Below are 26618 nucleotides of genomic sequence, written 5' to 3' on the forward strand. Positions count from 1 at the left end.
AGTTGATGAGCACCCTTGGTCTGATGCCCTGGCCTCTCTAGGGTGGTCACTTAGGCTCCCTTGGTAAGATAACCATCGCCTCTGTAGTCTTGGTAGGTCACTAGATAGCCAACGTGTATTCTTTAACTGATGCCTTGGCCCTGGCTACTTTAGGGTGGGACGCCTAAGGATCAAATAACAAGACACAAAAGGGCTATTTCTCATGCTTCATTTTTTGCCTTAGAGAGGGTGTTGAGCCAAATTTGCATTAGCTTGACTTAAACAACCCCAAAAAACACTTAATTAATAGACAAACCTTTTTTTCTTTTTAAAGAACATGATCCTAGAGAGTTATTGCGTTCCACATGCAAAACCCTAATTTGGGTGCCTCAAACTTCTATAAATAGGCATGCAACCCACCACTCTCCCTTAATCTTGTTTTTGCAAGTTTTAGGAGCCGTATCTTTGCTGCCCACACCCCATTTGTGGAGGATATCGCGGTTAGAGCCTTTCCTTGTAGTCTGCTATTATCTAACGCCTAATTTTAACCTTTGTACCTGTTGCCTACCTCTTAGAGTTATTGCCATCATCAGGGAACTTGCATTTGCTGCAACCAGGGCCAATCGCCATCATCATCCTGCTTGCGTTTGCAATCAATCTCTCTTCTTCAGCTATCGCCATCAGCATTTGTACTTTCTCCATTAATTTTCACTTGTCACCCAGCAGAATCAACTCGTGTTTACCTATTCTACATAGTTGCGAGTTTTCTCTTTTCTCATGTTCCTACACTTTTGGTTTTTCTCACTTACACAACTTGTTTGCATCAGATCTAGTTTCTTTGGCTGCGTTTGTTGGTGTTCGACACAAGGAGGTTCCCTTGCTGCATCTCGGGATCTATTTTCGGAGTATGACATACTTTCCAACTCATAATCTCTACCTTGATATGAGAGATACAAGAGTTCAAGGTTCAGTATTCACTGCATAGTGTGTTTGCTACATGAGCAATGCATATTTAGTAGTCATTCACTTCATTATTCATTGTGTTCACTGCCTCTAAGTTACCCTAACCCTAATTGTGTTTTGTGTTTATTAGTTTGTGCTTTGTCATACAATTGGTTTTGTGTTTTTCTAATTTTAGAGCATTTCTTCACATGTGGCACAACAAGTGCCTGGGGGAACACACATATACTTTGGTGGGGTAGGAGCAAAGATTGATGACAACAATCTTCAGTGGTATGATTGTTCTTGTTACACGAGGTGCTAGCACCTAGTGGTCTATCTGTCTTGTGGAGAGACCATATCACGAGTGTGGCAAACCTATAAAGGGAGAGTGGGAGAGAGAAGAAGATAAGAGTGTCTCTCATACAATCAAAAATATGGAAAAAAGGTGGAGGTGATGCCAAATCTGCAATCTTTGTTTGCCTTCTCTGATAAAGAGGATCTTTAGCTCTCTAAGCACCTTTGCTTCAATACCATGTCAAAATAACAGGTATGCTTTGATACCATGTCAAAATAGTGTGACGGAACGGTATGTACGCACTCATACCAAATCAGAGGGATAGTGGGGTTGTAGGAAGAAATAGTGTGTATGGCAAACAGTGGGAGAAGAAGAAACTTGAAGAATACATAGAAGAAGATGATGATGAATGATGAATCGCTAAATCATGTTGAATAAATCAAGCAAATAGAGTGTATGGCAAACAATGGGGGAAGAAAAAAATCGTAGAATACAAAGAAGAAGATGATAATGAATGATGAATTGTTGAATCATGTTGAATAAATCAAGCTTATACAATGGAGCAAAGCTCTGAAGATGATTGCATTATGCAACACCCTATCATCATCAAGAGAAAAGCCGCCCCCTCCAAAAGGGAAGGAAAAGCTAGAGGGAGTCTAAAAAGGATTTTGCAAAGGTCAACCTGTCCTCTTAAAGCATATGACAAACTCCAAATGTCATCAATGAAGAGTTTGATTGTTTATAGTGTATGATAACCTCCAAAGGTTATCAATGAAGAGCCTAACTTTTAACAATACACAACTTTGATCCTTTGCAAGATAGATTCCACTAATGTTGTGCACATGTCCTTTCTATTAGCAATGTGCATATCGTGGATGCCAAAGTGCATATCTTGGGTGCTTGTATTTCTTGTCAAAGTGCATTTCATTTTTGAGTCAAGTGCATTAAATGTGGCGTATGGGTATCACATGTGCATAGTGCATTTCATTTTTGAGTCATGTGCATTTGTAAGCAACACCCTATCATCATCAAGAGAAAAGCCGCCCCCTCTCAAAGGGGAAGGAAAAGCTAGAGGGAGTCTAAAAAGGATTTTACAAAGGTCAACCCGTCCTCTTAAAGCATATGACAAACTCCAAATGTCATCAATGAAGAGTTTGACTGTTTATAGCGTATGATAACCTCCAAAGGTTATCAATGAAGAGCCTACAATACACAACTTTGATCCTTTGCAAGATAGATCCCACTAGTGTTGTGCACATGTCCTTTCTATTAGCAATGTGCATATTGTGGATGCCAAAGTGCATATCTTGGGTGCTTGTATTTCTTGTCAAAGTACATTTCATTTTTGAGTTAGGTGCATTAAATGTGGCCGATTGATATTTTGTGCTACATATCCTAGATGCTAAAGTGCATATCTTGGGTGCTTGGATTTCTTGTCAAAGTGCATTTCATTTTGGAGTCAAGTGCATTAAATGTGGCGTATGGGTATCACATGTGCATAGTGCATTTCATTTTTGAGTCATGTGCATTAAATGTGGCGGGATAGTCACAAGTGACGGTGTTTTTTGGACTTGAGGATTGCAGGGATGAAACTTCTTTCCGTCCCCCATCCCATTCCATGTGACTATATAGTCACAATTGACGGCAATTCCTCCCCGCTCTCCGTCCCGCATTCATGTCCCATTTTGTGTCAGTTGTGACTATGGAACTTGGCAGATTGGTCATTGTTGTTGCATTTTTTCTTGCCTATTTATAGCCTAACATGGTATCAGAGCCTATGTCTATTGGTAATGATGCCGACTGCTGTTTTTGACTGTTGTTTTCAGGTCTGACTGCACATAGACTGCTTTAGAAATTTATGGTTGCTGCGGTCCTGATAGGGGCAGGCCTTGGTGATAGTTCTGACAGCTGGGTTGCAGTTTTCAGCCACCAGGTGGCCTGTTCCAGCATGTGTATTTTGCTGCCAACCTTGTGTTTGACTGATTAGGTTTTTTTTTTTTTTTTTTTTTTTTTGTGCGTGCGTGCGTGTGTGTGTTTTGGGTGTTGCCAACCTTGTGTTTTGACAGATTAGCTTGTGTTTTTGCCTGGACAGCTGTGGTATTAGAATCTGTTGCTAACCTTTTGCTGGTTTTGCAGCTGATGTGATCTTTTTTCCGCAGGCCTGATCTTCCTCCATTTGTGTTTTCAGCCAGTTTTTCCATGTGACAGGGGCACACTCAGAGGCAGGATCATTTGTGTTAGTTGTCATGCTTCTGTCACTACACTCTTCACATCAGTTTCTATCTTGTGCAATAGTTCTTCATTTACAGGAAGGCTTGTTCCATGTTGGTGATTCAGGTATTCATAAGTTGCAAGTGTGAGAGTGCGCAACGGAAGAAGAACACGAACACGGAGGAGAGGAGAGAGAAAGCAGAGAATGAAGGAAGAAAGTCTGCACTGACTGAGATGAATGCTGAATACACTGAAATGGACAGACCAGTCCCTGCTCGCAGCCCGGAGCGTCAGTGAGGGGACCAGAACAGACAGGAAGCAATGGCAGCACCAATGCCGGAGACGGAGATGTCGGAGGCAGTGCTGAACCTGCAGAGCACAATGCTGGAATGACTGGGGGGGCTGCTATATATAGCCCCCAGGCCAGAAAACTGGCCGACCTGCCAAATCTGGCCGACCTGGCCAGATTTGGCCGACCAGCCAGATCTGGCCGACTTTGGCCAGATCTGGCCGACCTGCCCAGAAAATGGGCCGACTGCAGAAAAACAGCCCAGTTTGGGCTGTATGACACCCACAGGCTGCCTACTGACAAAGACAGCCACAAAATGAACTGACAGAGCTCCTCTGTCTCTTGTCAGACTCTGACAGGAGCTCACAACCAGGAGATGACAGACTGAGAGTGATAAAGAGCAGGCTAACACCCCCTCTCAGATCCTGGGAGAGTCTGAAGACCCAAGAACCGCATGTGATGAAGCAAAGAAGCCTGAGGCAAAGGCTTCGTAAAGAGATCAGCTGCATTGGCCGCCGTAGGACAATAGACCACCACCAGCTCCGAATCCACGATCCGCTCTCGAACATAGTGATACTGAACCTCAATGTGCTTCGTGCGAGCATGAAACACCGGGTTCTTGGCCAGAGCAAGAGCGCTCTGGTTATCCACGCGCAGCTCCGTAGGTCCGGTCTGGGAAAAGCCAATCTCCGCCAATAAGCGACGGAGCCAAACTGCCTCCATAGCGGTCGAACATAGGGCCCGATACTCAGCCTCTGTAGAAGAAAGCGCCACAGTAGGCTGCTTCTTGCTGCTCCAAGAGACAGCACCAGATCCAAGGGTAAAAGCATAACCTGTAGTGGATCGTCTCGAATCCACATCACCTGCCCAATCAGAATCACTCCATCCAGAAAGGGTAATCCCATCTCCATACATGATCCCGAAGGATCGAGTCCCCTGTAAATAGCGAAGAACCCGCAAGGCCGCCTGCCAATGATCCTGGGTAGGAGTCTGCATAAAAGAAGACAATAAAGCCACCACAAAAGAGATATCCGGCCGAGTGTGAAGCAGCCAGATAAGAGAGCCGACAAGGCACCTGTAACGGGTGGGATTTGGAAGGGGAACTCCAGCTGTCAAAAGCTTGGACTCGGGGTCCATGGGGCATGAGATAGGCCGACACTCAGCCATATCAAACTCCGAAAGAAGCTCGGAGATGTACGTGTGCTGCGAGATAAAAATGCCCTGTGACATCTGATAGATCTCCAGGCCTAGAAAGAAGTGAAGGATCCCTAGATCCGTCATGTCAAACTCTTGCTGAAGAATGGACCGTGTATGCTCCACCCGCTGAGTGTCGCTCCCTGTAATGATAAGATCATCCACATACAAGATAAGGAACACTGAAAGAGAATCCACAACCCGTAAGTAGAGGTTGGGATCATAAGCGGAGCGCGCAAAGCCACTCTGTAGAAAGAAGCGGTCAATCCGCTGGTACCAAGCACGAGGAGCCTGCTTCAGGCCATAAAGAGCCTTCCGCAGCCTGTAGACATGATCTTCCTTCCCCTGCACAAGAAAACCAGGAGGCTGTGAAACATAAATCTCCTCCTCAAGAACGCCATTCAGGAAAGCAGACTTGACGTCCATCTGATAAACAGGCCAACGGTGGTGAGCAACAAGAGCCAAAAGAACTCGAATGGTGGACAGCCTGGCTGTAGGAGCAAAAGTCTCGAAGTAGTCCAAGCCTGCACGCTATGCAAAACCCTTGGCAACAAGCCTAGCCTTGTGCTTGTCCAAGGAGCCATCTGCAAGATACTTGGTCTTAAAGACCCATTTCACACCTATCACCTTCCGTTTCGCGGGACGCGGAACAAGCTCCCACGTATGGTTTCGCTCGATGGAATCGAGCTCGGCCTGCATAGCCTGTCTCCAAATATCCTATGCAAGAGCCTCCTCCACAGTGGAAGGCTTGGAATCTTGAAGAATCTGTGACATAAGAGCATAGTTCACACATAGTCAACTATCCCGCTGGGCCTGTAAACGTGTTGATCGACGTGGACCTGTAGAAGAGGCAGGAAAGTGAGTAACACCTGAATCCTGCATGAGCCGGCGATACCATAAAGGAATCCTGAGAGACTCCTGCTGCTGTGAGGGAGACCGGGGGGTCTTCGAAACCTGCAAAGCACCCAAATCGGAGAGGGACTCCCCCTCACCGAGTGAAGGTAGATCCTCCGCATCAGAAGAAGGCTGTGTATCCCGTGAAGATCCCGAAGTGGTGGTGGAAGAGCTCGTAGAAGACGGAGTCACATCCACCAAAGGGGAAAGGGAAGCCGAAGGAGGAGGAATAGGGGGGGTGCTAAGGGGTATCCTGGAAGGAAGTGAAGGGAGAGAAGGTGGGGGGGGGGGGGGGGGGGGGGGTCCGTCGATGACGAAGAAACATCTGTAATGGAACCATCAATCGGATCCTCAGAGGCCGAAGCCTCATCAAAGATCACATTCCTGCTCACCTCAACCTTCCGCGTCGTCGGATCGTAGAGCCGATATCCCTTCGTGGTCATACTATAACCCACGAAGATAAGCTTTCGCGACTTAGAGTCGAACTTCGTCTTCCTCTTCTTCTTGTCCACATGGACAAAAGCAATCACCTGTAGAAGCATCCTCCACTGTGACTGCATCCTGTGTAAAAATGACTCGGGTACCAAGCTGAGTAAGGCCATGCACAGATAATAGGTTAAAACCCAAATCAGGAACATAGAGAACTTGGGCGGAGGAAGACCGCCTGTCAGAAAACATAGGTAAAGTCCCCACGCCTCGAACAGGGACTGTAGAATTGTCACCAATGGTGACGGTACCCCCTCTGGAACGTAGATCCTGAAGCCAATCCTGACGGAAGGTCATATGTGAAGATGCTCCACTGTCGACGAGCCACGGCTTCTCCTGTGTGGTAGAAGCTAGGGCTGTATCCTCCTCAACAAAGACATGCACAAACGCAGATTCTGTTGTGGCTGGGGCCGCCTTGGAGTCCTTCTCCTTAGGCTTCAAATGGGGATACTTCTGCCAACACTTCTCCTCGGGATGAGTGCCCTTCCCACAATGGGGACACTTGGGCTTCTTCTCCTTCGCATCCTTCTTGTCCTCCTCCTTCTTGTCCTTGGCCTTCTCCTTCTTTTGTTTCTTCTTCTTGCCCCCACCTGTGCCGGCTGTAAATGCCTTGGTGGAGCCACTGGCTCCCACCTCTTTGAGTCGCTCGTCATGCTCCAAGACAAGCGGGGAAAGTTCCTCCCATAGGAGTGTCTCACGGGTCCTCGAAGTGATGAGGCTGGTGTAGAAGACATCATAACGGGGTGATGGCAGCTGAGTCAACAGAATCATCGCCATATCCTCAGACGATATCAGACGACCAAGAGAGGCTAGCTCGCCTCGCATATCCTCCATCTTCGCGATGTGCTCCTTCATGGAAGGAGAACCATCAAGACTGAGCATCTGCAACTTCTTCTCCAAGGAAATCTTGTGGGCAAATGTCTTGTGCTGATACAAAGACGCAAGCTTCTTCCACACTTCCGTCGCGGTCTGTAACCTGTGAACATGTACAAGAACAGAGTCATGGAGACTCATAAAAAGAAAGGAATGGGCTCGAGAGTTGAGCCGATCCCATAAGGCTGCACGGTCCATAGAGGTGCCATCGGACGAATCCAGGGGGGGAAAGTCGATGGGTGAAGAAACAAGTTCCCAAAGGTCAAATGTATCGAGGATGCAGGCCACCTTGCATGACCAGAGGGAGTAGTTGGAACCATCCAACTTATCTTCCTTCGGAAAGGAAGGGAGAATCGACACCTGAATAGAGGGAATCAAGGAAGGCATCCGCACATCTGAAGCAGTCTTCACTGAAGAAACCTTCGCGGTAGATGGAACCCTCTGAGATGCATGGACTGAAGAAGGACGAGTGCGAGGAGGTTCTTCCCGACGTCGATCCTCACGAAAATCCCGCCTCCGCTCAGAGGAATGATGAGAAAGAAGTTCATCCTCTGAGTCTTCAAAGCCTGAAAACTGGTAAGACATCTTCCAATCTGTAAAATACCAAAGAAAGTTGTGCCGATGTCGAAATATGACCAGCAATGTGGTCACCAACCACCAAGACGCAGGCAGAGAATGCCTACAAACACCTGGATCTGCAAAACACAAAGATAACTGATGTCGAGCACCAGAGAAGAGACCACCAGCACCAGGAAACAGCCCGGACAGAAGTCGCCAGCAGGAAATGTGCCGCCTGGAGTGGTAGCAACCAGCAGAACAGCAAAACGCAGTCTGTAGGGAGGTCGCCCAGTAGGAGGGACAGCCTGGTGAAAAACGCAGGGTTTCTGCGTCGCTGGATGGCGTGGCAGCCTCTGCAGTCAGCGTGGGCAGCAAAACGCAGGCTGAAAGGCCTCTTGTAGAAGTCGCCTGGCAGTGGTTGATCAGTTGGCAGCAGCAGTAGGGTATCTCACTCCTGAGGGTATGTCCTCCGTGCTCTCAATCAGGCGATGATACCATGTGAGAGTGCGCAACGTAAGAAGAACAGGAACACGGAGGAGAGGAGAGAGAAAGCAGAGAATGAAGGAAGAAAGTCTGCACTGACTGAGATGAATGCTGAATACGTTGAAATGGACAGACCAGTCCCTGCACGCAGCCCGGAGCGTCAGTGAGGGGACCAGAACAGACTGGAAGCAATGGCAGCACCAATGCCGGAGACGGAGATGTTGGAGGCAGTGCTGAACCTGCAAAGCACAATGCTGGAATGATTGGGGGGGCTGCTATATATAGCCCCCAGGCCAGAAAACTGGCCGACCTGCCAAATCTGGCCGACCTGGCCAGATTTGGCCGACCAGCCAGATCTGGCCGACTTTGGCCAGATCTGGCCGACCTGCCCAGAAAATGGGCCGACTGCAGAAAAACAGCCCAGTTTGGGCTGTATGACACCCACAGGCTGCCGACTGACAAAGACAGCCACAAAATGAACTGACAGAGCTCCTCTGTCTCCTGTCAAACTCTGACAGGAGCTCACAACCAGGAGATGACAGACTGAGAGTGATAAAGGCAGGCTAACAGCAAGAGACTTCAAATGGGCCTCATCATCCCTGTTACAATGCAGAGTGGCATTGGCCTATACCCTCTTTTCATACCTTTCTTGCTACCACTTCCTGCTCTTTAGTTTCAGAGGCTCTTTTCATGCCCGACAGGCCATGGAGGAAGAGCTTGATTTCCATCTCTAGGAGTCACAATACGTAAGCTTTGTACTATCTTTGAGATGATTGACTCAAGGTACCTTTTCTATTTCCTTGGCATGAAGATTACATGCGTGCCTGGATCTTTCTTTCCGAACAGTAGTAGTTTGCACATTCACTCTACCTATGGCATGATGGAGTGTACCGTCATACCGATTTGGATGGGTTTGAACATCAATTGTACTCTTGAAAATAGCTTACAAATGCCACCAAATATTGATAGTTGATTGGGTTCCTTGTATATACCAGACCACACATTTCATATGTCAAAATTTTGACTCAATAATCCTCTACCTTTTCTCGTCAGATTCATTGGCAGGTCATGCAAGTGCTTTTCTTTTCTTTTTGCAAGTAAAATGTGGCTGATTATATTGCTCAAAAAGACTGATCACAACGGAGTGCTCGTGCTCAACAAACTCGTTGGAGCTGATGAAAGTCACAAATACATCATGTATACAAGCCTCTCAAGTTGATCTGGGGGGGTGGGGGCAAGAAGCCATGGAGGGGGGGTGTATCGCCATCTGGGGCTGCCTGCCTGCATCACGAAAAACTGGTCTTGGCCGTCCCAAGTGCGCATGAAATGACATTGGAGCTCCTGACGAGCCTTGGACTCGCCCTGCACCTGATCCCATCGGCCGCGGAGGGAGTGGATAATGGAGGTCCAAAGCTCTGCTAAGGTCGCCTGTATTGAAAGTCTCTCTCCGCCGAAAGCCTCCTGATACCACGCCTTCCAGATATGCCAACCAATAAGACTCCTTATGATCTCCCATACCTTAGAGCGGTCTACTGTGGGCTCCAGTACCTGGCGGATGGGTAGAGCCTCCAAACCGACCACTGCGCACAACCCTGCCTCGATAATGAATATTGTGTCTTGCATCGTGGCCTCATACAGAAGGTGACGGCCCTGGCTGACTACCTGCCAGGGCCGAAGGCTCCTCATGAGATACATCCAAGGCTGGGTGCTATACGGTGAAGGATGCGGTATACTCCTCTCTACACAAGCTGCGCCGCCTCACACGACCAAAGGTAGTGCTTTGGGGTTTCCAGAGATTGTTGTGTGCAGCGCTTACAAACTCCCTCCTTCTACATCTGGGTAAGCCAACTTCCCATCACCAAGCCTCCATGTGCCACCAGCCATAAGAAATATGATACCCTCTTCGGCCTCCAACTATTCCATAGGCGGTGCCAGAAGGTCTGTTAGAAAGGTTCCATGATGCTATGCTCCGCCCAGTGCCTGCTACGTGACGGTGCCCAATCCATATCCTCCTACATCAGTACGTACCTGCCAAACCTCGCAGTGTACTCTAGGAACCTCGATGGCTTCTTGGCGACCGTAATGGCCTGCCATAGCCACTCTCCCGGATCCCACTCTAGCTCATCAAGTGGCATGCTCTCCCAGATCTAGAGACGCCACTCCCTAATCTCTATCCAGAAGACGAAAGGGTCCAGCCGCCATGTCTTCCCCCGCAGGCCAATCTTGTGAATCCTCCTCCATGAAAAGACAGTTATCCCCTCATCGTGCTGCCCTCTATTAAGAGCCAGACGTCCCCCCCTCCTGTACGGTGAAGGTCCTTGGTGGAGCGCCGCCCACTCTACCTATCACCTGTAGGGGGATGCCTGTTGGTGAAAACCTAGCGTCCCATACCTCCCGGGGGTCTATCGGCTCTCGTATCGGGAAAGCAAGCCATTTTTGAGGTATTGCTGTGTCTATCTCCCTTCTCCTCAACTCCACTCCTCTCTAGCAGCCTGATACTTGCTGCAGCACCTCCTCGTCCACCATCCTATACACCTTTCACCATGTCCTGATGGTACAAGCTAGGTCAGCCTCCCAGCCAACCCACTGGATGTGGGGGCGCTTGCCAATCTGTGCTCCTTCCCGATCTCTGATGTGGGGGTTTCAAACCGCCGACTGATGGTCTATCTCCTCCTAGCAGCCTGGGGGGCTCTGAAATAGGGCCTTACAGAGTCCCTACCGCACATGGAGCAAGTTGTGTAGGAAAGGTGATCTGGGTTGACGTAAAGATCCATCTTAGGGACGGCCTCCACTCACTGTCAAGCCTCGGTCTACAATCCTGAAGACCCTCCTGCAATAGGATCTTCTAGGTATGTCCCCCTGGTGTGAGGCCGCGGAAACCTAGCTTGCCCAAGAGGGCCATACTCTGATACTCTAGGTCTATGATCCCAAGCCCTTTCTCTGACCGATGCCGTATGATGGTCACCTACGCCACCTTGGCCCTGGAATCCCTAGAGCCATCTGACCCGGACCAAAGGAAATTCCGCACTAGGCGGCAAAGCTGCACTATGCAAGATGAGGAGAAGCACCAACACGAGGTGATGTACCAGGCCGTCGCTAGGAGGACCTAGTTAACTACCAGGGCTCGACCTGCTAGTGAGAGGCGAGCCGTGCTCCAGTAGGTCAACTTCCTCCAAATAGAATTGAAGACTGGAAGAAACTGTTGGGCAGGAGTGATGCTGAGTCCCACGTGGAACCCTAGGTAACGGACGGTCTACCCTTTGCTCACCCATCTAAATCCCAAGTGGACGCTCCACTCCGTGCTAGAGTTCAGGTCTGTGAGGAAACTAACCGACTTCGCCAGTTGATTTTCGCTCTCGTTGCAAAACAGAATACCTCAAGAGCCAGCCTCACTCTCTCCAGTATTAACTCATTGTCCTGTATGTAGAGTGCTGTATCATTTGTATACTTTGAGTCTAGCAACTGTCTCCTCATTCACTGGAAGTCAAAGGCTGCGTAATCCGCTCACACGTGACCTGAGGAAGTGAGACATCGCCTCTGTAAAGAGTAGGAACAAGTACAGGGCCAGGGCCCAGGGGGCAACCTAGCTAGACCGATCCCTCCAGTTGAAACTCCTCCCCCCGCCTACCGCCTATGAGAACCCTGCTGGTGGCAGATCTGTAAAGTGCAGAGACCCTACGAATCCAAGCCTGGGGGAGACCCAATCTCACCATGGTGCCCTCTAGAAAATCCTAGTCCACCCTGTCATAAGCTTTCTTGAAATCCAGGAGTAGTACGACCAGACTCTGCCCACTGTGCTAAGCCCACTCTGTCACCTCAAAGAAGGTGAATACATTGTCTAAGATGCTCCTATCCTAGACAAAGCATGTCTGTATGTCATGAATGATGTCTGGAAGCACAGGGCGTAGTTACCTACCAATCATCTTTGCCAGTGTCTTATAGGCCCTTGACAATAAGGTGATCGGTCTCCACTAGGAAAGCTCCAACCAGTCTCCCCCTTTGGGGAGAAGACTGATAAGGCTTGTCGAAAGACTCCCTGGCATTTGTCTTGAAGTGAAAATCTCCTGGAAAGCCATCAGTAGAGGGTCCTTCACCACCTCCCAGTAGGTAGTGAAGAAGACCTTAGAGAGGCCATCCTCTCCCGGGCATTTGTGCCCATCCTTTGTGTGGAAAGCCTCCTCTAATTCCTTCTCTGTAAAGGGGGCTATGAGGGAGCATTCCATCTCCTCTGCGATGAGGGACGAGATGTGATCCAAGTCGTGCTGTTTGCAACGCTATCCTCTGGCTGAGGCTGTCTCCTACTAGAAAAGGCATCTGTAATAGTTGGTGGCAATCTCCATCACCTCATTTGGGCTAGAGCGAATCCTCCCATACTGATCCCGAAGATTGCGTATCTACTCTCTTGAGGTGCGGGGCTGGTGTGCCTGAAAGAACTCCTGCACACGTGTTCCCCTTTAGTGCCCAGAAGGCTGCAGAGGTGCGGAATGAGAACTCTGAGTGCCTGTCCTCTAGGCCGGCGATGGGTGCTGTCACAAGACTGTGACAACTATTACCTTTTTGCTGATTTCTTTATTATTACTTTATTTGGTTTTTCTTTTTTGGAAGGATCCCTCTTGAAATCTAAACGCCTGAGTTGCATGGCCAGTATGTGAAACGGACAAGAATGTCTAGCGAGTCAAGACTGGACAGTTAAGGTCCAATACAAGTCTGGAAGAGACTTGTGAAAGTGTATATGGACGAGTGTGTTGAAGAACTAGCCTGGAAGAGACTAGTTCAAAGTGAAGATGGACAAATCTCCAAGAGATTAGTCCATGTGGGGTTATCAGTGGAAATTCACTTTCAGTTGAGCTACATTACAAATTTGGATGTAGCCATAGTCTGCAAAGATGGTCAGAAGACTAGTGGGGATGCAATGGAAGCAACTCCAAAAATTTAGGGAGTTACTATTTTTGGACCCCAGAATCTATTCGCGTCATTATCTTCGTTTTTGCATTAGGATTAATCCTCTGGTGTGTGTTGAGGTCAAATTTTGCAACGAGGATGGAGAATTTTAGACCGGAAGGCTAGAACGGGAAATACCTTCCAGTGCTGCCATTTGGCACAAATTTGTGCACTTTCCTCTTTAAAGAGGGGCTGGCGTGCAGTTTTCGGGTCTTTGGGGGGCTCATTTGAAGAGGAGAAACAGTTGCTGATGGAGAAGATTGGAGAGCTTGCCTATCTTGTCTATGATGCACAAAGGGCTGAGCTTGCTCCCTACTCTCTCTCTCTCTCTCTCTCCCCCCCCTGACAGTATGGTTATGCTTCAGAATCAAGGGCTTTTCTTCTGATTCATGTACAATTGTGTGGGGATATGCTGTCTTTGCATGAGGCAAGAGCCTCTTTTCTTCAGGAACAAGAGCAGTTGTTTGCTGTCCCCAAGCAGGAACAGTTGAGGGTGGTAACCTCACCAAGCAGGTGTCTGAAACAGCACTAAATCAGTACAGATTTTGGACTGTTCAGAGGTTATTTCAGAGCCCAATTGATGTCGGAATCAAGGGGCACTTGGCACAGATGATGCAGAACAGTACAGGGAACAATATGAGCTGAAAACAGGTTTCAGAACAGGTCTGAACTAGTAATTACAGCAGGCTGAAATGGTCAGTTCTGCACTCCAACCAGAAGTTTCAGACTTGGGCAGAGTTTCCCCTCCTGGTCAACTTGTTTTGGGTCAGTAATTGTACTGTTATGTTGCCAAATTTCACTCAGAATAGGTGAAAAACAGCTCATTGTACTTTCTCTCTTTTAAAAATAAAGAAATACCGCAAGGGTCGCCTGACTTAGGGGCCAACAGGATGTCTATGTCACAACAGGAGCATTCTAGCTTCCTGTATGTCTTCTTGATTCTGTGTCTTTAAGTTCAGGTAAAGTGGGCAACTGTGAATTGGGTGAAAGCATTTATATATTTTGGTTGTACACTACCGCCCTTTCCCAGTGAACATGCCGGTTACATGGTTCCATTGTTGGGATCGAATCACTTTTTCCCTAAAGAGTGAGCCAGGGTTTGTTTGGGTGTAAGACAGAGAATTGTGCATTATGGCTGATAGAAAGGAAGACACCAGAGAGGAAGCGTCTTCATCATAGGAGATCCCTATTGTTCATGAGGTGGGAGAGTCTTCTAGGCCTCCACAGTTTGTTACTCCTCCTGTTATGGTTGAGCCACAGGTTCTTACGGCTTCTTCTATGGATGAAGACATTTTCAAGACTCAGTTAGTTGCTGCTGTGAGTATGTTTACTCGAGTGATGCAGAATCCAAGGTTTTTGGCATTTTTGCAACCCTCCCCTCCTTTACAGCAAGTTGGGCAATCTGCAAAGATTTTGGATCCAGTAGAGGTCCAGGATAAGGGTAAGCATGCTGCAGATTCAGTGGAAACACCAAGGCAGCTTGCGGAGTCAATGGAGACTCCAAGATTGGTTCCGACTGTCCAAGAACAGGTGCCGGAAACGCCAGTTACACAGGCATTGTCAGTTCAGCTCGCCACTTTGCAGCAGCCAAATGTTGGCTTAAATGGACAGGGAAACAGTTTTCAGGCTTTACCACAGGTTTTCCCACCGACCTCTATACATCCTGGGTATTTTGGAGGTGGATCTGTATTTCAGAGTATGGCTGGTTATGCGCTTGGAAACCAGATTTATGTACCAGGAACAGTGTTTGGGGGTACACAGGGTTTTATGCCAAACCCCATGTATGGCAATGTAGGCATGCAGCCTGGATTTCAAGGAGTTCATGGCAGTTTTGGCATGCCACAGGGCACTTTTGGTATGGCTGATTATCAAAATCAGCAAGCAAGTATTGTGTCTACAAGCCCTATAGTCAGTGGTCTGGCAACTCTTATGCCACCTATTAGTGTTCCTATGTTACAGGCATATCCTATGGACCCTTTGATGGCTCATGAGAAGCCAAAGCCATATAAGGAAGGTGGTGCAGCCGTACAGTTTGACATCTTTCGAGGATTTGAAGATAGGACTAAGGCACTTTCTTTCTTACAGCAATTTGATGCTGCATTTGCAGGAGGGAACTTTACAGAGCCTTCTAAGGCCCGGAAAGCTGCCACTTTTCTTAAGGACAATGCTAGTCAGTGGTGGAGTACACTGTTGATGCAAGAACAGGCTCCTGCCACTTGGACTTACTTTAAGAAAGAATCATCTTTCTACGTACTTGATTTTTGCACGTGATGTCAAGGATAATGATGAGTCAAATTTCTCTATGTTAAATAGAGACAGGTCTGCTTTCTTGTCTCAGTTCAGTGTCCTCTAGGCTGGCGATGGGTGCTGTCACAAGACTGTGACAACTATTACCTTTTTGCTGATTTCTTTGTTATTACTTTATTTGGTTTTTCTTTTTTGGAAGGATCCCTCTTGAAATCTAAACGCCTGAGTTGCATGGCCAGTATGTGAAACGGACAAGAATATCTAGTGAGTCAAGATTGGACAGTTAAGGTCCAGTACAAGTCTGGAAGAGACTTGTGAAAGTGTATATGGACAAGTGTGTTGAAGAACTAGCCTGGAAGAGACTAGTTCAAAGTGAAGATGGACAAATCACCAAGAGATTAGTCCATGTGGGGTTATCAGTGGAAATTCACTTTAGTTGAGCTACATTACAAATTTGGATATAGCCATAGTCTGCAAAGATGGTCAGAAGACTAGTGGGGATGCAATGGAAGCAACTCCTAAAATTTAGGGAGTTACTATTTTTGGACCCTAGAATCTGTTCGCGTCATTATCTTCGTTTTTGCATGAGGATTAATCCTTTGGTCTGTGCCGAGGTCAAATTTTGCAACGAGGATGGAGAATTTTAGAGCGGAAGGCTAGAACGGGAAATACCTTCCAGTGCTGCCATTTGGCACAAATTTGTGCACTTTCCTCTTTAAAGAGGGGCTGGCGTGCAGTTTTTGGGTCTTTGGGGGGCTCATTTGAAGAGGAGAAACAGTTGTTGATGGAGAAGATTAGAGAGCTTGCCTATCTTGTCTATGATGCACAGAGGGCTGAGCTTGCTCCCTACTCTCTCTCTCTCTCTCTCTCTCTCTCTCTCTCTCTCTCTCTCCCCCTGACAGTATGGTTATGCTTCAGAATCAAGGGCTTTTCTTCTAATTCATGTACAGTTGTGTGGGAACAGGTCTGAACCAGTAATTACAGCATGCTGAAATGGTCAGTTCTCCACTCCAACCAGAAGTTTCAGACTTGGGCAGAGTTTCCCCTCCTGGTCAACTTGTTTTGGGTCGGTAATTGTACTGTTATGCTGCCAAATTTCACCCAGAATAGGTGAAAAACAGCCCATTGTACTTTCTCTCTTTTAAAAATAAAGAAGTACCGCAAGGGGCGCTTGACTTAGGGGCCAACAGGGTGTCTATGTCACAACAGGAGCATTCTAGCTTCCTATATGTCTTCTTGATTCTGTGTCTTTAAGTTCAGGTAAAGTGGGCGACTATGAATTGGGTGAAAGCATTTATATATTTTGGTTGTACAATACCGCCCTTTCCCAGTGAACAGGCCGGTTACAGGTACTCGTGCACACACCTCACATGTGTGGAGGATGGGATCCCCTGGTATCTCCTATAATAATCTCTGCATGGTTGCTAGGTCCTGCCGTAGTGCTCTGTCCTCCTCCTAGCACTGCTACCTGGCTTGGAGGTCTGCCTCCTGGCAAATACTGCTCGATGCATCTAGGACCTCTACAACCTCCTCTGCGATATGGTCCCTCTTGCCCCACTACCTAGTCCAAATAGGCTCAATCTGACTCTTCACCTCCTCTCTCCTATAGATCGCATCAAGGATCCAACAGGATCGTGTGTCTAGGGCAGATGCTGGGGGATCAAGTGTCAAGTGAACTGGGCAATGATCGGACAATGTGGTTCCTACCAACTGCCCAACTTGGCTTTCACGAGAGCATCCCACTCTCCTACATAGAACCTGCCCAACTGCTCCAGCAGGACTCCATATAGCCACCTGTAACCCCAAGAGAAGTCCAACGACCTCTCCCTCTTGTGGAAGGCTGCATCTCTCCAAGCATTGCATGCTCCTACTGCCAGTAGAAAGACCTCCCATGCCTCTTGCTCCTCCCTAGCCATGCCCTGGTAGTTTCTGACTCTACCTTGCTGGTCCTCGAAAGCCTCCAAGTTGTTGAAGTCTCCTCCAAGGATCTAGGAGTCCACCACTGGGAGTCCTTCCGTAATCTCCACCCAAAACCTGCTGCGTGCCCTAACCTCAGTAGGGGCATAGACATTGAGGACTCTCAGGCACGAGTCCCCAATATCCAATCTGATCCATAGAATCCTCCTTGCCACTATCGTCCCGTGCGCTCATCCACATGTCGTGAGACTCGGGCCAATAGAGGTGCAAACACCCCCACCTACCATGGGCACCGATGGCGTGCTCCCAGTGTGTGAGCTGCCCGGGAGTACATTCCCTACCCATTGGGCCTGGGTGGGAGTGAGCTTATGCTTCTATAGAAGTAGGATGTCGATTCGTTCGGGAAGGGTAGGCTACAACTCCTGCCGGACAATCAACTTTCTAGAACCAGGTGCCCCACTATAGTAGAGGCTATTCACATTCCAGGATGCAAGGTGTAAACTCATGGGAAAACCTATGGCTGACCGAACAAGCATCTATTCGGTGTGGAAGTTGCTGACGAAGAGGAACTATGAGGCATGCGTATATGCTTCGCTACTAGCCTGGAAGGTGAACTCCATTCCACCATGGTGGCCCTGAGGCGGACCATGGGGATGATGGATGCACCTGGTGGAACCACCAGGGCATCTATCAACCATACTGAGAGGCGAGACTCTGTACATTGGTAGAAACAGGCCGTCTGTACCAGGGGCCACTCAATCACATCTATCGGTGATCTCCACTACAGAGAGGCTCGAAAGATAATGCTCAGATGAGGGACGTCAGCCCCAACCCACTTGTTAATGTCCATCATGCAACCTAGCCACTGCTGGGAGAAAAGTGCCAGTCCACCTTCTCCCAACCACTGGGAGATGTGGTCTGCCACCTGGCTCTTGACCTCCTCCTCTATTTGAAACGTCGTCCAGTCTCTTGTGTGAGAGATGTGGAGGAAGAATGCGTAGTTTAGTCCATCTGGTGGTACTAGTAGGTGGACCTTGCCGCTCCTAGACTTGCGTACCACAAAGCTTCCCACCTCCAGGGGTAGTAGGAACTCTCTGCGCTCAGCAACTCTCAAGTAAGACCATGGCCCACTCCAAAAAAACTCATGTGGTAGTAGTTGTGCCAGTCTCAGGAAAGTGTGTTGGGCAGCATGAACGGATGAACTAGTGGCTGTGTGGAAAGGGGAAGAGGGGCAAGATTGCCGGCGAGTGGAGGATGACGGCGTGTGGGGCTCCTCACCTCCTATGGGGGGGAGGGGGATGGGTGGGGGGTGGGTCACCTGTGCTGGGTGGGAATCGAGGGGATTGGGCGGCGGGGGTGATGGTGGGGAGAGAGAGGATCTAGGGATGGTGGGTTGGTCGGATGCACCTGGCGGGTGTGGGCGGGGGGAGGGGGGGAGGAGGGGGGCGTCGAGGGTGTGGAGGGGTGTGGGCCCTTGGGTGAGACGGCCTGTGACACCTCCGTGGGGGGTGGATGTGTGGGCCTATGGTCCTACCAGGTGGGGCGGGGAGGGGGGGGGGGCGGTGAGTCAGGCAGAGGAAGGGGTGGGGAGGGGGGGGGGGGGGGGGTGGGGGGGTGTTTGTGGCCAATGCTCAGCCAGCAGCCAATGGCGAGGGAGACGGAGGTGGTGCTAGACAAGGGAGTTGTTGAAGCGACAAGCGGAAAGGGGGGGGGGGGGGGGGGGGGGGGGGGGGGGGTGGGTTGTGGCCAATGCTCAGCCAGCAGCCAATGGCGAGGGAGACGGAGGTGGTGCTAGACAAGGGAGTTGTTGAAGCGACAAGCGGAAAGGGGGGGGGGGGGGGGGGCGCTGGGGCGGCCATGGACAGTTGGAGAGGGGGGAACACAAGTGATGGTGGGGGTGTAGCGCAGCACAGCACACGAGACGGTAGGAGCCATTGAGCCACTAAAATTAAAGGCTTTGCAAGTGCTTTTCTATATCGAATGTACCACATCTCTTGGCATTCTTATCAGAGTGGGGCGGCCATGGACAGTTGGAGAGGGGGGAACACAACTGATGGTGGGGGTGTAGCGCAGCACAGCACACGAGACGGTAGGAGCCGTTGAGCCACTAAAATTAAAGGCTTTGCAAGTGCTTTTCTATATCGAATGTACCACATCTCTTGGCATTCTTATCAGAGTGAAGTAGTGCGGAAGGTAGGATGCCTTCAGGCTGGAAGATTGCTATGATTCGGTTGTTGCCTAAGGTTCCTTCTCTGACCTCTTTGAAACAATGGAGACTCATTTCTATTATGGGTTCTTTGTATAAAATTTTCTCTAAAATCATCGCCAATAGATTGCAAAAAGTATTCCCGCACTTGGTTTATCCATGTCAATATGGTTTCATTAAGGGACGGAATATAATGCATAACATTTTGAATGTTCAAGCCTCAGGCCAGCAGGTTATTATGCTTCAGCTTGATCTTGAAAAGACATTTGATCATGTCAGCTGGTCTTTCTTGCGGCAGCTGATGTCCACCATGGGATTTGGTCCTCACATGACTTCTCTTGTTGATACCATTAGTCAGGGTGATGTGGCTCGTATTGCACTTAATGGAGGATCACATATGAAATTGCCTTATCTCGGTCTCTTCGGCAAGGTTGCCCTCTAAGCCCTTTGCTATTTGCTTTGGTCACTCACCGGATGCTCTCATTGTTGGATAAGTTGGCCGATGAAGGTGAGATTATTGGTTTGTCTCTTCCCAGTGGTGCCCAACTTTTGGGTCAATCTTTGGCTAATGATTCCTTTATGTTTCTTAAGGCTGATCACACTAATGTTACTCGGACAATGGTTATGTGGAATCTCTTTGCTTTAGCATCGGGACTTCATATTAATGCTCAGAAATCTACACTGCTTTCTTATACAAAGAGTGATTCACAAGCTTTGGGTTGGTAAGGAGTTGTGATTTCTAAAGGAGATATTACCCGACACTTGGGTTATCCTATTGGTGTGAATGTAGCTCCTCGTGCCTTGCTTGATTGGATGTCATTCCGTATACATGGTCGGTTCATGTACTAGAAATCTCAAGGCTGGCCTCTTCATGTGAGACTTAAAGTTGCTCAATGCATCATGATCAGTATGGTCTCATTTTTTCTGCCATTACTTCCTTGGACTAAGAAGTCTCTTTTGGAATTGGTTTAGTCTATCTGCTTCATGTTGTGGAAAAAGAAAGAGAATCGTTTGGGCCAGGTGTGGATTTCGTGGCAGCATGTGACTACTCCTAAAAGGATGGGAGGAGCAACTTTGTTGGATGTTAATTTGCATATGGTTGCTTTGAGACTAGCACTTTTGCAGGCACAATGTGTACAAAGTCATTGCTGGCCAGATATTGCAAAATTTTTCATAGAAAAGAGTGGTATCTCTCATGGTAGCATGCTTATTCAAGTTTTTTTGTGGCATGTGCTTAACTCCATGAGACCTATTAAGGTCTCCTAGTCTTTTCTCCTTTCTCATTTGATTGCATCCTAGCAGGAGATGTTACGTTTTGCAGTTTGGCGCCCTCCTGATCTTCATAAGGAGGAGAATTCACTGCAAGGAGAAGTGTTGGCTACCTCCAAGTTGTTGGATTGGTCTGATAAAGATTTGCAATAAGATAAGTCTTTATTATTTCCGACATATTTGTCAACACTTTCGTGTGTCTCCTAGCTATCATGACATTTGCCAGGACAAGCTTCTGAGGTTCTCTCCTTTGCCTGCTTGAGAGCCATCATCTCCCTTGCAAGATTGGATGTTTGTGCTTCTTGATGATTTCGAGAAAAGGTCAGCTAATCAGATCTATCATCAGATGGTTGAGGCCAAGAGATGGGTCATTGGAAAGGCTAATAAATTATGGCATATCCGGAACAGCAAAAGAAGTGGTTTGAAAGATTTCTCCAACTCTGGAAGTCTAAGGTTCCTTATCAGGGTAAAGTGTTCATGTGGAGGTTGCTTATTGGGGGTCTTCTAACTGGGGATGTGTTGCATGCTCGCAAGATCTCCCGTGGTTGATGTATATTTTACACTACATGTGATGAGACATTGCTTCATCTTTGTCTCTTGCCCTGTTGCGCTACAAATTTGGAGTTTTGTTTCCCATGTGCGGTCCTCGGTGACTCACCAACAGCTATGAGCTCGTTCGTGGATTATGGAAAGGATGACTTCTATGTCTACTTTGCAATTAGATTATTCCTGCCTTTTCCATTTCCTTAGACAGACAGCTCTGTGGCATATTTGGCATACTCGGAATGCCCTTATTTTTTATTCAGCCTGGAGTATCCATGGTCATATAGCCTGTGTTCATGGTTTAGTGTTATGGCAGATCTCCTCTATGGTTTCAGCTGATCTCGTTCTTCCTGGCATTGCTTGGTCGCCTTTCACCTTGATTTGTGTATGCTTTATTCTTCTTAGCTGACCTAATGGTCTAATGTATATATTACTACTTAATTCTATTATCTTCACGAAAAAAATAGAGAGAGAGAGAGAGAGAGAGAGAGAGACAGTGAAACACATAAAATCTGCAGTGAAGAATGATGTATAAGGATGCAAATATATACATGGGTGCAGAGAGAATGTTTGCATATGTCTTCACCTCGAAGATCTCGCTCTCCGTGAACCCCGAGGGCAATCTCCACGGTCTGTAGTCTAAAAACTGGAAGCACAATTGACCGAGAATGTGAAAACGGAGGCCAATAAATAGGCCAGTAATAAATGGCTAGAAATAATAGATCTGCTGATTAACAAAAAAACTGTCCGTCTACAGCCGTCCACCTAACACATGTCAGTTGCCACGTGGCCCGCCTGTTGTACCTTCTGCCACCTATTGTACCTATTATACCTGCTACACTTGCCTGTCTAGGGAATGTCTAGCTCTAACACCCCCTCTCAGATCTTGGACACAGCAGAAGGCTAAGGGATCTGGAGTGCTGTCGAAGTAAAGCATGAGGAAGCGCCTTCGTAAACAAGTTTGCAAGATTGTCCTCTGTCTTGCAATAGACCAAGGAAATAGTCTCATTCAGAATCTTCTCGCGAATGAAATGGCACTAGATCTCAATATGCTTCGTCCAAGCATGAAACATACGGTTCTTGGCCAAGGCAATGCAACTCTCATTGTCTCACTAAAGAACAATAGGATCTCTTTGCGGGTAGCCAAGCTCCTCCAAGAGCCTACGAAGCCACACTGTCTCACATGCAATAGAAAACACTGCCCAATACTCTGCCTTAGTGGAAGAGATAGGGCAACCATGGGTTGCTTCTTGTTGCTCCATGAAACAACACTAACACCCAAGGTAAAGCAATAACCTGTAGTGGACCTCCGATGATCATACAAGTAAGAACCATAACTAACATTAGTCATATTATCCCTAATGACCTCGATAAAGTGTTGATCCATTTTGGCAAGGCACCTCAGATGCATGGGCACCACCTCGTCCATCTGGAATAAGATGCATGTCACCCCATCCCTGAATAGGAATAGATGAACTATGACCAATGAGAATCTGGCCATGTGAAGGCCACAAATGAGCAACACTTGCTAAAGGAGTCATGTGCCGTGGGGCACCACTATTAACAATCCACTCCCGAGTGTATGGGGCCGTCAACACAACATCAGAAGCAGTTAGGGTCGAACCCTCAACCACCTCCAAGTGGAGGAAAGTAGCTAATGAGAGAGCAGCCACCGCTTCGAAATCCTTTGAAGATTTCTCCTCCTTCTCCTCGTCCGTGTTCTCCTTGTCGAGGCAATCCTTCTTCGAGTGGCCTATCTTTCCACAAATGCGACAAGTGGACTCCTTTTCTTTGTCCTTCTTGGATTTGACCTCCTTTTGGTCCTTCCCCTTCTTCTGAAGAGGATTAGCCAACCAAGGCCTCAAATTTAGAAGCATCGATCCCTTTCAACTACTCCTTTTGGTCCAATACCATAGGAATCAACTCTTCCCACCAAAGAGTTTCAGACCGCCCTAAAGCAATCAAGGCAGAAAAAAAGCCACTAAAATGGGGCGGTAACTGTGAAAGAAGAGTTATCACCATGTCTTCAAAAGTGATTACCTTTCGTGTGTTTTGTACTTACATCTGAAGTTGCCTTAGCTTGTTAATATGGTCCCACATAGAAGATGACTTGTTGACACTCATGGTCCTTGTCCGCACTTTCAAAGAAACTCATTTCATGACAGTCATACGATTGTACATCTAATCAAGCTCCAGTCATATCTCCCGACCCACTGTCAAATGCCCAATATGAGAAATAATAATTGTAGTGCATGAGAAATATAAACGAGCAGATGCAAGTATTGAGTTTATCCCAATGTGCCTGAGCCTTTGCCAACTCCACCTTATTACTGGAAGAGAGTCTAGACTTGTCTTGTGAAAAAGGATGATCAATAGTCTCCATAACAAGCTCTGCCAAATCATAGGACTCCAAAATGGTAAGCATCATGACCCTCCAGATGCAGTAATTCTCACCATTAAGCTTTTGATCTAATGGAAGAGTTGATAAGATAGGCACCTTTCGGTCCATGATCACCTAAAACTCTGTCTCGACCTTAGAAGACATCTTCACCTACAATGCTTGCACAAAACACAAAAAAGCAGCCCCTTGTGACTGTGAGAATGCAGACTGCTAGGGCTCTTCAACGCTCATCCCACACCTTCTTCACCCGCCGGAGGCGATTAAAATGTAAAATTTGCACTTGAAGGCCCAAAGTAGAGCCTTCTTCCTTCTCTAACAGTAAAAACCTGCAGTAGCTTCAGCAAAACTTCTCCTTTCTCACACGCCCATGCTTGCCTCAGCTTGTTCTAATGCGCAACCCTCCTACTCGTCCTTGAACGCTGAAAACGCAGCCGTGTAACGCGCTGAAATCTCCTCTTCAGGTAGGTCCACCCTAGATCAGTCCTTCAATGCTCTGATACCATGTCAAAGTGAAGCAGTGTGGAAGCAAATGACCAAGACAAAGAGTGAATAGAGAGAGAGAGAGAGAGAGAGAGAGAGAGAGTGAAACACAGAAAATATGCAGTGAAAAATGTTGTTTAAGGATGCAGATATATACACGGGTGCAAAGAGAATGTCTGTGTATGTCTCCACCTCGAACATCTGACTCTCCGTGAACCCGAAGAGCAGTCTCCATGGTCTGCAGCCTGAAAACTAGAAGCACAACTGACTGAGAGTGTGAAGACTGAGGCCAATAACTAGGCCAGCAATAAATGGCCAGAAATAACAGGTCGGCTGCATTAAATGCAGCCAACTGGACAGAAAACCTGTGCAGTCTGCCCACCTGACACATGTCAGCTGCCATGTGGCCCACTTGCTGTACCTGTTGCCACCTGCTATACTTGCACCTCCCTGTCCAGGGAATGTCCAGCTCTAACAATTCCACACTATAGAAACAGTACTCTACAGGGCCATTTAGACTCACATTTGGCCAGTGACATTGACAGCAAGCATTGCCATGGAGGATATTGCTTCACACTTGGCTCAAGACTTATTTGTTTGTTCCAGCTAGAAGCAGCCTAGATTCTCAAGATCATCAATAGAGAAAGAAACTAGGCTCGTTATGATGTGATCTTGGAGCTATTGTACCTTCACCAAGTTTTACAAAGGTTAGGATCAGTCCACTGTCATTTTTTCTGCTAGCTAGCTTAACTGTAGTAAGGAGAAGTCAAAAGCCTTGATTAAGCATAGCTATGGACGGGAGGTTAATCAATGCTCTTTAATGTATTCATAAGATTAGGTAGAAACTTAGAACCATTTATGATGCCATTGAAACTATGTTACTGGCACAAATTGCTTTGGCCAATTAAAATTTTACAAACATATGAGATTATTAGACACTTCAGGCACCAAATAGGCTAGAAAGTCACCAAAGAAAAGAAAAATGAGTTAAGGTTTTGTAGAAGTTTGTGTGTTAATTGGAATACCAGAAGCTCTCCATCGACTCTTTGCACATAAGCTCAAAAATTTGTAGTTGCTATGGCATATGTTCTAATTTCACTTGCCACTCTTTGACAAAACCATGTGCAGGCAAGGGAACTGTTTTGGAAATAATGTTTCAATAAAAAAGAACTTTGGATTTTTCACCTAAGATACATGGGAGCTGAAAATTATATGTTGTCCTGGGTCGGCAAGAAGGAAACTTTGTCAGGCTTAGTCCTCTATGTTAGCAGCTGTATTTGTTCCTGAGGTATTTACTGAGTGCAGAGACTGCCTCATTGACTTTGGCATTGCCCACACTGGCCAAGCAAAATTGCCTAGTCTGTTGCCTGAGATGTTCACATAGTACAGAGACTGCCTTATTGACTTTGGTGTTGCCCAGCTGGCAGAGTATTTGTGGACATATTTTCCAGCCAATTGCATGCTAGATTTCATGGCGAGAGGTTTGGGCAAGACTTCTAGCCATTGCTAGATCTCTTGGAGTTAATTGGATTTCACCAAGTTCTCTACTTGATGTAGGCATTGGGCAGTTCGGACAATATGGAAAAAAAAGAAAATTCTCTTTCCTTGGGGCCCATTCTTTTGATATTCACAGTACCTTTCAGACGTTCCCTACAATGGTCCTTACATGAAGGTTGCTATGTTTGTTGATATGCATGCTTTTGGATGGATGATTCTCCACATTTTAGATATTTTCTGTTTAGTCCTTGTTTTACATTAATGAATCTAATATGAGCACCAGTGATTACATAAAAGAAAAATGTGCATCTTTTCAATGCTGTAGCAATTCTCAAGTTGGACCTACCTAGCAGTTGAAATAGTGCTTGTTGCTGATTTTCAAAAGAAGAGAATCGGAGAGGGCAAGGGATGCAAATGGCACATGTAAATTGCTGATTTGCATACTAAGTGTAAATGGTGATCAGACGAATCTATTTTTTGAATGCTGTCTAGGTGCAATGTTCACATGTGCAGGCAAAAACCTCTCTCAGGAATATGTAAACGTTGCGCAAAAAGGTGCTGAATAGATAGATGACTGTGTGGCTTAATAATATGGAAGTTTTATTGTCTGTTTAGTAGGCAGCATGGAAAAAGGCAAGCATAGCATGGCCTTTCGTTTTGAAAACTCATGATGAACGGGATGTTCTGTTCATTTCAGGTTTATGATGTTACCCTCTGTTTAGTAGGCAGCATGGAAAAAGGCAAGCATAGCATGGCCTTTCGTTTTGAAAACTCATGATGAACGGGATGTTCTGTTCATTTCAGGTCTATGATGTTACCCCTTATGTTGAAGAGCATCCTGGAGGGTATGCAATTCTGAACCATGCAGGAGGTGATTCTACTGAGGGCTTCTATGGGTAAGCTAGATTTACCC

General features: G+C 47.2%; 1 protein-coding gene across 3 annotated transcripts in view; it reads left to right on the top strand.

Annotated features, from left to right (window-relative positions):
- The window catches only part of CB5LP (cytochrome B5-like protein), a 70415-nt gene that overhangs the window by 42851 nt on the left and 946 nt on the right, over nucleotides 1-26618 (top strand). For 2 of the 3 annotated variants that reach the window (XM_087691357.1, XM_087691356.1), the window contains exon 4: nucleotides 26510-26601. In XM_087691357.1, coding sequence (XP_087547483.1) covers nucleotides 26510-26601 — 92 coding nt within the window. Of the gene's footprint in view, nucleotides 1-26197; nucleotides 26261-26509; nucleotides 26602-26618 lie in introns of all 3 variants that reach the window. The other variant, XR_015692906.1, reaches the window with a different exon arrangement.

Source organism: Lygodium microphyllum, chromosome 13, assembly GCF_053477565.2.
Source record: "Lygodium microphyllum isolate KBCC chromosome 13, Lygodium_microphyllum_v1.1.10, whole genome shotgun sequence".
In the NCBI taxonomy this organism is placed as follows: domain Eukaryota; kingdom Viridiplantae; phylum Streptophyta; class Polypodiopsida; order Schizaeales; family Lygodiaceae; genus Lygodium; species Lygodium microphyllum.